The 13,257-nt window shown below is 36.8% G+C and overlaps 1 protein-coding gene across 1 annotated transcript in view; it reads right to left on the bottom strand.

The window, feature by feature from the left end:
* The window catches only part of tesk2 (testis associated actin remodelling kinase 2), a 38,758-nt gene that overhangs the window by 15,420 nt on the left and 10,081 nt on the right, over nt 1–13,257 (bottom strand). Inside the window, exons 4-5 of the mRNA XM_015009200.2 lie at nt 7,820–7,941; nt 5,380–5,428 (exon numbers count right to left, since the gene is read on the bottom strand). Of these exons, the coding sequence (XP_014864686.2) occupies nt 5,380–5,428; nt 7,820–7,941 (171 nt within the window). The remainder of the gene's footprint in view (nt 1–5,379; nt 5,429–7,819; nt 7,942–13,257) is intronic.

Raw genomic sequence — 13,257 nt, 5'->3', positions numbered from 1 at the left:
AAATGATTGAGCTTGTTTTAATTTATTAAGCGATTAAATGATTTATTGCAACAGGCCTGCATATTGACTAAATCTAAATTAAAAAATATCATGCAGATGCATTTTTCAGAACAGGTATTTTTATCATATATGTCCAAATATACACTCAGAATGAAAACCAAAGAAACCCACTTGACTCCATTGGGTTTTGGGTTTGTCGCTTTGATCCTCAGGAACTCGCCTGACCTTCCTGCTGGCATGCAAACACCCTAATCCCATGTCACATATCATGAGCAGCAGCAGTTAACTAAAGAGAGTTGGCATGAAATGGGGAGACGGTCTGGTTAAGCTGTGGTTACTGACTGACAGGCACAGAATTAGAGCAAAGGGTGGTGCTGGAAGGAGGTCTCAACCGTCGGCTCCGTGTTGCTTTCACTGATTCTTGAGAAGACATTCAATTGTATTTTTCTACTAAATTCTTTCAGCTGAATCTAGATTCACAGTTTAGACCAGATACTTATACACTCTGGGTCATTTTTTCTCACTGCTGAACATTAAATTCGACTAAATGTTCCTTCTTTTATTTCAGGAGGTCAGAATTGTTTATTGCTTTCTTCAAATTCAGAAGCTTACCCAAACGACTTGGGTCAAACCACACAGATTTTCTATGAGGCTAGTAACAGGCCTTTGTGATCCAAACACTGACTTTGTTCCCCTTAAGGCACTTTTTGACTAAGTTGACAGTAATCTTAGGGTCATTGTCTGTTAGGAAGACCCATTTGTGCCCAAACTCAACAACTTTGCGGACAGACTGAGATGCTGCCTGAACATGTCAACGTATTTGTTTCTCATGAAACCATTTATGTCAGTCTCAGCTCGGTTAACGTGAGCTCTGGCGCAGTTTGAATGGATATGTGAACGCCAAGCAGAGTGAAAACTAGAGCTGGAATGGTTTATCGAAAGAGTCAAAGATCTCCATTACTAAACTTCCTTGACACAAATCGTCTGCCTTGAAGGGTTAAGATATACAGAACCAAAACAAACGTGACAATCTAGCGCCAACGGGAGAAATGACTTGTGTCGTTTTGTTTTGTTTTTAACCAAAGATTTAAAAAAAAGAAATCCTCCAACCGCTAAAATCTGACACCACTCTATTTTGTTTATATTTTGTGAGCTCAAGTCTTCTTCAGAGGTTTTTGTGTCATTTCCTTCAGTGGTCTTGATGCAGCGCCGCCACAGGTGAGGACGAGAGCATGTTTTCAAAGAGTTCGGTTGGTTTGACAGTGCAGTGTGAAAGCGAACCGCAGCAGCTGAAAATGTAACAAATGTTGCTATTTTGGCCCTCAATCGAACCGAGTCTATCGGGTATAAAAACAACTTCAGAAACGGTAAGAATGTTGTTGATCTGGTCTAAAAACAGAAACACGTCATTTTTCCATGTCAGACGGTGAGAGAATTGGGTAAATGATCAGTTTCCAACCAAATTTTCCTTTTGTCTTATAAAACAGTTTGCACAGTAAATAACAGTGCAAACTGATTGAACCTACAAGTGATAATCGTATTTGTCCTGAAAACTGAACAGAGCTCAACATTAATTGATAAAGGGGGACTTAAATTGAAACCTGTCCAACTTATTTTTCCTTTATGACCACCTAAACAACACAAATTAGAAGAATACCAGCAGTACAATCTCAACCAGCTCAAATAAAATTGGAAATAAAGTTGTATATTTTTTCCTAAAATCTGCTTTAGAGTTGCTGATACAACGCAGTCAGCTCGGTTTGGGTTTGAGCCCTACAGGAACCTCTCCATCATGATGTACAAAGAAGACAAATGAGGCAATACAAAACATATGTCAGGTCAAAAATGTTATGGAAGTTACTGTGATGGACTGTCTGGGATTCGGACTGTAAACCCTGGAAAGACTCAAACAAAGAATCCTTGTTTGCTTTCAGATCAGCTTAAATCGCCATAATCCCATCAGAGGTCATGACTCACCATTAGCCCTGAATATGACTGCAGGAGCCGGATGCATTTAACTGAAAGTCAGCATAATCAGAGCAGGTCATCGTCCATCAGGTCAGTTTGCCCCTTGCAGATAATCATGTCTAAATGTCAAATCATCTTGTGATGCTAAATATTTGCATTCTGAAGCAATTCTGGAGCCAGCTGGTGGAAATTGTGAAACATAAGACTTTTAAGAGAGGTTGTAGCATTAAAAGTCATTCAGTCTTTATTGCAACATAGACTTTGGCTGGTATTAGGTTAAAGGTTTACCTTCACTGCATGAAGCCTCCTCACTATTCCAAGTTTTTTTCCAGGATGTGGTTTTCATCCGCTTGTATCAAAGTTAATGAGTTTCTCAAGGTAACCTTGGGGCAATCCTGTAACTTTATTCCAATTTTCCTCTGCATGGAGAGTCACAGAGGGGCCAGGTAACAAAAAACAAACAAAAAAAAAAAAACCGCCAGGAGCCTGTGACCGACATGAGACGACAGGATCTGTTTACCCTGCAGAAGGAAAACAGGACCTACCACGGTGTCTGAGCAGGCATAATCAGACGTGTGCCTCACAATGGGCTTATTTACATCACAACTACCGTGTGCCTGTGTGTTTGCATGTGTGCAAACTCTAAGACTTGGTGTTATGGTACACAGCTGCAGAAAGCTGGTGTCTTCCTCTCCCACGGCTACAATAAACACTTTCAAACTGCAGCACAGAAGTAATAGAGAACATATGTGTGAGTCTGGGAGCATCTTCTATAAACGACGCCTTCATCTGAGAGACAGTGTGATGTAATATTAGCTTACAGCTATTTACTGTTACATCCAACATACCGTGTCTTACACATTCTGTCACATTACAACACAAGTTTTAATGTGTTTTGTTGGAGTTTTATCCGACCAAACATATAGCAGCATATACAGACGTAATCCAAAAATGTGAATATGCATTATGAGTCTCATTTGTGAGATTAAAAGTATATTTCGAAAATGTGTTTAAGAACAAAGTAAAAATAGAAAAATAATAATAATCCAAATAGCCGTAACAACTGACATGCAATTTTACACAAATTGCTCAAAAAAAGAGCGATAAAAGATTAAAAGGCATTATGATTTTCTGCCCCTCTTACAACAAACTTTAAGCAGGCATTAACATACTTTTTGTTAAGCTTACATTTCTGTTTTATTTTCTTCTTAGCTTAATGTAATATTCCATTTTACGTCGCGTTTTCATTATCTATACGTGGAAAAATCAGAAATAAAAGCTATAAACATACATCTGTGTGTAATTAATCTATATTTTGTGCTTTACTTGGAGACAAAGTTCTTAAAATAAATAGACTTTTCAATAATATTCTAATTAAATGTGTTGTTTTATATTAAAAAAAACATTAAAATGCAGCATGCATTTTTTTTACTCTTCACTTTTATATCCCTAGATAAAATTCAGTGAATCTTAATTCTTTAACCTCTGCTGAATTTCAGCTTCTCTTAAATAAATTTAATGAACAAATGAAATTACGAAGACTGAGAAACATGCCAGACAGGTCAGGAATGACGTCGTAAAGTCGGTTCAAAAGAGAGCATCACACCTGGTTTATACCGGAGTCTCACCACATTAGTGTCTGTTGTTTCAGTCAGTCGTACATTTCCCTGTTTTTATAAGACAGAAGAGCAAGGAAGGCCCAACAGGAAAAGCAGCAAAGAAGTTTGAAAGCGTGTCCATTTTTACAAGAATATTCATGGTTGTATATTAACAGAAGTTTAAAAGACTTGTAAAAACATATAAAAAGTAACACCCACAACAGCCCAACATTCAAGTTAAATTTGTATTAGGAAAGCACTTCCTCTATAGATTCTTCATCTGCTACTAATCGTTAAATAAGGACAGACTGTGAAATCCACTGCTTGAAGACAGGAAATGTGGTAAATACCTCAAGCAAGAACATAAAAATCATATAGACACTCCTCAGGTCTGAATTCTCTAAAAACATCTTCAAACTGAGAAGCAGCCAACATGGTAACTCTGGAGGAGCTGCAGTAAGTTATAGCTCAGGTGGGAAAATATCCTATCAACATTTAGTCGTTTACATCACACATTTTTATGTAAGAGTGGCAAGAAGAAAGCCAAAAGGAGTTCTCAAGCCATGCAAGAGAATCTAAAAGCTTTCAGTTTTATAATTTAATTCTTTTATTGATCATGTAAATATATATAAAGAAATTTTATTTTGTCTAATTTCATTTAGCAAAAAATGTTGAAGCATTTAAACTAACAATGTAAGTAAAAAGGAACATAAGTTCAGTACAACGGGACGGATCATTTATTCTGAAAATTACAAATTTAAATTTTTCACACCTTCATGTGTTTCAGATAAAAACAAACATGCACATTTTGTACCAATTGCCTTTACATTATGAGGCTAAATGTTTACATTTACTGTAAATAAATTAAAATTTTATGAACGGGAATAATGCATTTACATGCATTTATCTATTTCTTGATTGATAAAGCAATGCTTTTACTAAATTTTGCAGCTGAAAGCTTTAAAACTTTCTAAGAACCTTTCTCAGACAGAAACAAGTGAAACGTTAGGTAAACTGGAGGGCATTTGGTTCTTTTGGTTTTCCACAATTACAGGCTTTTGTGCTCTTGGGTGACACGATGTTCACCTAATAATAGCTGGGACATGAACTCCACAACAAGAGATGGAACATGACTGCAGAAGTAGTTTGCCTTTCATTAGCTGGGACATTTTGATCAAAGGTATCATTACTTTGTTCTGGAGCTTTAAAGGTGACCTTTAATGCTTCCTAGGACAAGACTAGGACAAGTCTATGGGTGATACAAAACATCATTCTTATATAATGAGATTTTAGTGTGTTCAGTTCTGCCTATTTTGAGCCATTTTAGTTGTCACTTTAAACCCGCATGAGATGAAGTACACATAAATATGGCTGCGAACAGATGTGTAATTTTACAGCCGTACATGTTTGACTAGCAGAAGTGGGGCCTCCTGCACAACCAACAAGAATGGAGAAAGTGGTTTCTGGATGCCCAGTCAACAGCAAAACATGTCTTTTCCAGCAGCAGTAAAACAAGTTGAAAAAAATCCTGGAGTTCTGCTTAGGTTGCTAGGTAACGGACTGAGTTTCTGGGGTTACTAGGTGAAAGGTAAGTGCCTGCTGGAGGTTTTTGAAATGGTTCATTTTCCAGACACCAAGAAATATTAATTTATTGTCAAAAAAAAAAAACCAGCTGGATTTCTTAAAATAAATTTTTACAGCTGGGATGTTTCTAGAAGCTGTAGAAACCCAAATGGAAGTATTTATGCAACATGTGAATTTTGCATAATATGTCCCCTGTAATGTGAAACAGTTTGTGTTTACTTCCTCTTACCTCTGTCAAAGCGTGTAGCTGGCCCTCGTGGACGCACACTCCCTTAAACCTGGAAAAAACCGACAAAGATTTTGAAAAAGCTTAGAATAATCTAAGGTTTTTCTGGAATATGTAAACTGAGAAACCAGGCAAGACTGAACAGGTGATTGCTGTAGGACTGTCTGCTAAAAGTGGGATAATAACAGCCCATCTGCCTCACCTACATTCTTCCCATTTCTACCTTTGCCTTGCCCATCAATTTCCAGACCTAATAAATCTAACCAGCCACTTCAGAACTATTTATTTAACCTGAAGTTAGGGCTGAATAATCAAAAACAAAGGTCATGTTCTTCAACTCACCAGAGACACAATGTGCAACAAATGGACAAACTTTGTTCATGAGCTGCTTTGAGGGCTTCATAACACTCGAGGCAAAGAAAAGGTCACATTTCTGGGTCTTTGCTGGATTTTTTAGCAAACAATGACTCCACAGTGTGTTTGTTCACACAGAGACAAACATACAAGGCACGCTCAACAAAGATCACTTTGTACAAGATGTGTGCATGTGAGGGAATGCACACAGAAGAATATTTATGCATGTATGTGCATGCTTCGTCCACACACTCTCCCACCCAGAGGCTTAGAGCAAGAAAAAAAACTATATTCCGATCATTTTTGTTTTTCTATTGTTTAATTCAACATTCACTATAATTGTAGATTATAAAATTAAAATATTTAAACAGGTGCCAAGAAAAAAAGCTTGGCAGGATGTTTACAGCATCTTAATCAGGAGTAACTTCTGGGTTCAGACTCAAGATTCTGTTGTTTTCTACAAAGTTCTGGCCAGATCTTTACGTACATGCATGATCAGTGGATATTATAATACCACAAGCAAATTAAATATAAATTAAAAATGAGTTTAACTTTGATATCCTTAGGATGGTAAAAAGATATTTTTTAAATCACGAATATTTACTGTAGGCTTCCAGTTATACATCAAAACAGTGAGCTCTTCTCAGTAGAAATGTTTGGTTTCCTTTCAAAAACCAACCAAATTTAAGAACTTAAAGCATAAGTATTCGATTTAAATGGGATTCATGATATTCCAGAAGTTTTTTTTTCTGCTTTAAACATAAAAATCCTTTTGATTTGCGTTTGTGATTATTGGAACACCAATTTGTGTCCATTTCCAATCATCTAGCTGTCTATTTGGACGGAGGTTAGGAAATCCTCCATTATGCCCCACAGCATGATGCTGTCACCACCGTGTTCAATCTTTGTCTTCTTAAAAATAGCATAGATGTAAAACTAGCCTCTGTCCTCTGTGGACATTATTAAACATTAGTGGCTCCTGGACAGATCCTTAATATTCTAATTAATCCTGTCGCAATAATCAATTAAGCATGAAAAATTAGGATGAGCTTAATAATTTCCATTTTGATGATTAATATTTTATTAATGGCAATTTTGTTTACAAAGAAGTAATAATCAATTTCATTTGAAGTTTCGGATTTGTGTTTCTTTTAGTTCCTTTTTATTTATTGTTTCTGACTTATGTTTTTTAATTTTTGATATTTAAATGTCCTCCAGTTCCAGTGTGAGGTTTTGTGAACAAAATATAAAATTATTAGTCTCTGAGGGGGACAAACTGGCATTATTACATAATTATCATTATAGTAGTTGAAAATTGTTTCAAAATGGCAATATTATCGTTTATCGCAATAATTTCCAGGGCAATTTATTTTCCAGAAACATTTGTTATTGTGACAGGCCTAATCCTAATGAAGGAGTCAGATTAGGTCAAATGTTTCAGAGTTTGGGGTTTCCAACAGAACTACATCTCCAAACACATCAGAACTGTGTTAGGAACACACAACCCCGCAAGCTTTTTGGCTCAGCAGCATTATTTTCCCTTTGAGGTTTTGATCTGAAATTCAATAACATGGAAGCCATATTACGTAAAAACACTTGTCAATTTCCTCAAGCAATCAATTCTTAGATTCAATAAAATGCTGACATAATTGTTTAAAGGCTTTTCCTCGTCTGTAATGACATAAAAATGTAATTCCTGCTTTTTGTCTCCAGGCTTCTGGTGCAACTCTAAAACAAACTGTCTCCACATTTGATACGTTTTCTAGTTCCCCCAATGGAAAACTGTTCATCCCCACAGGGGGTCATGAGCTACAGAGAGACTATAGTGATGACAAAACAGGCTGGTGGAAATGTTTTGAGTCATTATTTATATGGAGCGAAATTATAACCAAGAACACGGTTTTTAAATTACAAAAAACATTCAAGTTTTTACATTGTGGTTAAATTACACTTTAAAAGTCAGCTGCTGTTGCGACATAATGCATTAACAAGCTCAACGAAGTGGAAAATAATCACATTACTTTCTTAGCTTTGGTTAAAAGCAGAATTAATAGGGATCAGTAGCCTCTGTAGTCAGATTGTTGATTACCTCAGTATGTTTGGATGGCAGAGTCGATTCATGAGCTGGACTTCTCTCAGCATGTTCGCCCTGTTGCTGCTGAGTTTGTTCATCTTCAGAGCCATGACCTGGTCTGAAGCACGATGACGTACCTGAAAGACAGAACGGCTTCATTTAATGCTCAAAGACAGGCAAACATGTCAAAACAGATTATTATATTGCATAAATTTTAGCCAAAGTAATGGTAAAAAGGGTTTTATGCACCAAAAGACAGATGTTTAGGTGCTAAAATCTGGTCTCAGTAGGACAAAACAGATATAACAGAATGATTTAACTAAACAGCAAAAATCAGTTTAACACAATGCCAAACTCAACTCAGAGAACCAATTGTTGCAAGCCTTCAATCTGGGAAGAGTTAAAAGGTCATCTATAAGCAATTCACAAGCATAAAACATTAAGGACAACTGGCAATCTCCCCAGCAATTTCTCACAAAGACTGCAGCATGCAGTGCTAAAAACATCCCATAAAAACAAAGAGTTCCCAGTCTCTATGTGCCTGTTAAATGTCAAACTTCATAATGGTATAATGAGAAAAAGTCAGAACAAATATGAAGAACCCAAAGAAATAGCTAAAACATTTGGAACAATGTTCTAAAGAGAGAAGGGAACAAATGGAGGTGCTTGGCCATAATGTGCATCACCATATTTAGAGAAAAACATATACAGAACAAACTTTTGAAACCAAGTGTCAAGCATGGTGGCGGAGGAGTGATGATATGTTTGGCTCCGACACGACTGGGAACCTTGCATTCAATTGAGAAGTCAAACAGCATGTATTCAATATGAAGCAAGGGTTTGATCCTATATTAGCGTTAAAGGAAAAATGTTTATCCACTGTCGCCGGGAGCAACACCAGCTAGCTTTAGCGTTCACAACAGGCTCCACTGAGGGGAACTAGCTGCAGCTCAACAAAGAGCAAGGGAGAGGGTGGTAGCAGCACGTACGTGAGGATGATTGACAGCGCTAAGATCCTCCAGCTTTAAACCCGACTTGCATAGCGATTTGCACATCGGTGTGCGTTTGTTAGTGAAACTGCGTGAATATGGTTATGTGATCAATGCTAGTTTTTAAGTGTGATTTCCAAACAAGAAAGCTAATGCTCAAATGCCAGCTAACTTTTCCGCTAATGCTATACATGTGTCCTAAAGTCTTTAAATTCAGAAATCTTCCAATGCTGTGCTGCTGCCACAGTTCACTGCTCTTATGTTTTAGTTTAAACTAATGATGGTTGCAGAAAAGACTTTGGCAGCATGTTAAAAACTCTTCTGTGAGTAAAACTTGCTAAGCACATATTTAGCACATGCAGCTAGATGCCAGAGGAAGCAGATAAAGAAGGCGACACAAACAAGCGAAATGAGGTTAGTCACTGCTGACCATCCATGATAACAGAGTGCATGTGTCATTTTCAGAGCCCTACAATCAATTTAGTGCTGTTGTGCACTGGGAGCATCTCAGTTTTTAGATTGCGGTAGCATCAGCATTCATTTATCTATGGCTGACTGGACTTGGGTGGAGGTCACCGCAGAAAGATGTTGATTGCAGCACCATGTCAATTTTAAAGCCTTTCAGGTTTGCTCTTAAATGCACAGCCACTACTCGGAAATGTTACATTAACCACATTTTAAATGTTACAAAACAGCATGAACAAGAAGGATGTCCTTTGAACTAGTCAAAAAATGTCAAAAAAGCCCATTTCTTCACAATCTTTGAAACAGTGAGGTAAAAATAGATCATACCACCACAAAAAAAGGCTGCACATTTAAATTAACTGATGATGCATGTAGGCAAATAGGAAATATCAACCTACAAAACCACTGAGAGGCGCTCACAACGTGACTGTGCTTCTGTGGACAGACGCACTCATCTACCTACATTTGCTAACTCATTTCCTGGAAGCAGAAACATTTATAGATCGAGATGAAACTAATCTGACACGACTGCGCCAACACCTCTACTTCAGACAGAAGGTTAAGAGCAGGAAATTATTTAACAATATCAAAAATAAATGCAAACAGTTACATGATATCTATGACGTGTATTTGTTTGTACAAAATGAATTGGCCTACAAGTCAGAATAATGACATATTCTATCTATTTTAATGTCTTCCTCAAACACAGGTACAGTAACACAATGAATAGGTGGCATCATTTACAACAGAAAGCAGAACTGACAGCTACACAAAGCTAAAATGAACTGCATTTGTTTCAATGACAGAAGTTAGGAAAAATATAAACATGTGCAGTTTGAAAGAACTGCAAAGGTTTACTACCATTAGTTACAGGATATGACAGCGCATTAGGGCTACTGAAGATAGACAGAAAAAGGAGAAGTAAAGAAAAAAAACAAGAACATTTCTGAGTCTGAAAAGTCAAAAATTTGCTAGAAATCTTTTTTTATGAGATTCACCTCACAAAATTTGGTAGAAAGAACAAAGGCGTTTCTGAGTCCAGAAGGTCAAACAACTGCTAGAAAAATTTCAAAATTTGAGATTAATATCTTAGAAATTTGCTTGAAAAAAGACAAAGAAATTTGGTATTAATATTATTAGAGTTTTAAAAGTCAAACATTGTCTAAATATTTACATTTTTAAAGGGCTAAAAAATTTACTTTTGAAATTCAGAAATTTCAATGTTTTAATTTAGAAAATTAGATTAATATCAACATTTCTGAGTATTTTCTAGCAAATTTCTGACTTTTAGAAATTTTTGAAAGTTTTGAAAGTTGAAAATGTTAAACTTTTGAAACAAAAATTTTCAAGATTAATTCCAAAATGTTTCTATATTTTTCTACCAAATTTTCAACTGTTCAAATACAGAAATTCCCACCTTTTTTTCAAAGAAAGATTTTTTGGTGGAGATTTACTAGTACGCCATCGTAATAGGATCATGGATTCACATAATCAGAGATTCCTGTACTCGCTCCCCCCCTCTCTCTCTCTCTCCTTCTTTCTGGGTCTCATCCACAGACAAAAATCTCTCTGTTCAAGTTCAAAGGAGGGGGCTTGGCTATAAGAGGCGACAGTCTCCACCACAGGGCAGCAGAAACAACAGATGGCCCTGAAGGCCTTCTCCCCCATATCTGTCTATCCTCCTCCGACCCCCCGTTTCTCGCTCTTCACATCCCCCTCCTCCCCGTTTCCATGTGTTCCTGATTCTCCTCTTCTTCTCCGCTCTGTGGCTTCAAACAAACCATGATGCCCAATCCTAATCATTCCCTGCAGTAGTAGTAGCAGGAGTAGTAATATCTTTCTTTCCCATCTTCCTCTGAAGTCTCCCCCCCACTTCTGTTGGCTCTCCTTTCAAGTGGAAAACTTAACCCCTTTGTCCATCCCCTCCAAACCCTCTCCTCTAATTTTTTCCACCCTGCTGAATCCAAGATCCGACCGACCTCTTCCCCACAAACTCCTCTTCATCTCCATCTATGCCTTCCTTTGTACTCGCCGGACACCTAAAACCTCATCTAAACCCCCCTTTTTCGTCTCCCTCACCTCAGCTCTCTAACATCAGAGGTTTTTCTCTTTTGTTTCCGCTTCTCTTTTAGCTCAAGCCTTCATCCTCATTATTTGCCCCATTTTTCCATACATATCTCCCTCCTTTGAGTGCAAGCATTTCGACAGCACAATGTGTTCATCTTCATTCCCATTTGCTTTCTTGTCAGTATGCAGATTCTTTTTTTTGCAGTAATAAGACCATTAGTCACAGGAATTTCCCACTAGACTGAGGTGGTACCTATATTTAGTGGATCATGAGGGTGTTTCACCTGACAAAGAGAGGAAGGCGAAATGTTAGGTCATAAATGTCTCACACTAAGAATGAGAGTAAAACCCAGCCACAATGACATCTGGTCCTATTAAATTTCTCAGAATTGGTTTTAATAAAAATCTGGAGGTGTTTTTTTAAACCCATGTTTTACTTTTATTAGACTCAGAAAGGGGGAATCCAACACTAAAGGGGGTATATTGTACTTTCCAAGCACATAGTGCCATTTTACAGCACAATGAAGCAGGTATGTTACCTTCAGTTGTTTTTAAAATGATTTACACATCAAACATAACTAAAAACAAATTTGATTTTGCAATTTAAATTGGGCCTCTGTCTGTTTAAGAATCTCCTACTCTTTCCAACACTCCCCCAATCAGCACGTCATCACAACAATGCTTCTCCATTATGCCGTTTACAATCATTGTAGTTTGTATTGTAGACCTGAAAATACGTGTGTCAAACTCAAGGCCCGGGGGCCAAATCTGGCACGCCATAAGTGTTTTTTTGTAGCCATCTAGACTTTAGTGGGACACAAAAATAAATCATGATAACAGTTGTGTGCTGGTGGTTTTTATATTAATGTGAAAAGATGTTCAATATTATTTAATTTTAAGAAGAGATCATCAAATGCAGACATTTATCAATATTTTACCAGTTTGTAAATTTATTATTTTATCAATATATTCTGCTGAAAGACATTCGTGATCATTGACACCCATGTCTTAAACAACTGCTCTAAATATAAACATGTAAACTAGCTGTTGTTCAAGAGGAGACCTTACCTGACTTTTGAACACAGTTGCCTTACTTTAATGGCGTGTGTTACTGTCTTTCGCATTTTGAAGAGAAAACAAGTGAAATGGGCCTCTGTGTCCAGATGCCAATGATGATTTTGTTCAAAACAATTATTTCAGAATTTCTCTCAAATCAAAAGGTTGGATTTTTGAAAAATGTTCCAGAGTGAGATTTTGCTACTGCAGCAAAAGCAGAATTTATTTTTTATATATTTATGTCATCTTTACCAAGGATAGCAAATATTGTGGAGGGCAATAAATGTGTGGAAAACAATCTTTAGAAAATGTAAAAAAAAATTTATTTACATCAGAGAATGATGCAAAATCAAAATTATGTGCAATTTTGTGCAACTCTGCTTTATTCTAAAGACTAGCAGCCATTACACTTTATCTAAACCAAAATCGTTCTTATAAATTTTCACTCAGACAGGCTTCCAATAATTCAGCAAGTGGTAAGTACTGTGATAGATGACAGTTTGTAAAACAAAGTCAAATTTTTAGTTGTGAAAGTGCTTGTGACCTCCAGTGACACGCCTGGAGGGAAAGGGGGATTTAAGTGATGTTTAACTTGACCTCAAAACGTCAAAGATACTGAAGATAACACAAAGTTTTCAACTCGCTAAGGTGACAGAGTCAAACCAAATTAAAAAAATACCTTCAGTTCAACATCTGCATCAATTTAAAAACAGTAATTGCTCACAACTTTTTACTCATATGATATTCTAACCTTAACCCAATGAGACATAGAAAAGTCATGAAAAGCCTATTATCACTTCTGTAATTTTCCAAATTGGGTGTTGATGTGTGAAATCAAAAATGAGAGGACATGAGAAGAAAATCCAAAGGATCTAA

This window comes from Poecilia mexicana, unplaced genomic scaffold (genome assembly GCF_051168715.1).
Source record: "Poecilia mexicana isolate PSO_F unplaced genomic scaffold, ASM5116871v1 scaffold_17, whole genome shotgun sequence".
Classification (NCBI taxonomy): domain Eukaryota; kingdom Metazoa; phylum Chordata; class Actinopteri; order Cyprinodontiformes; family Poeciliidae; genus Poecilia; species Poecilia mexicana.
This window is presented reverse-complemented; position numbering and strand designations above follow the sequence as displayed.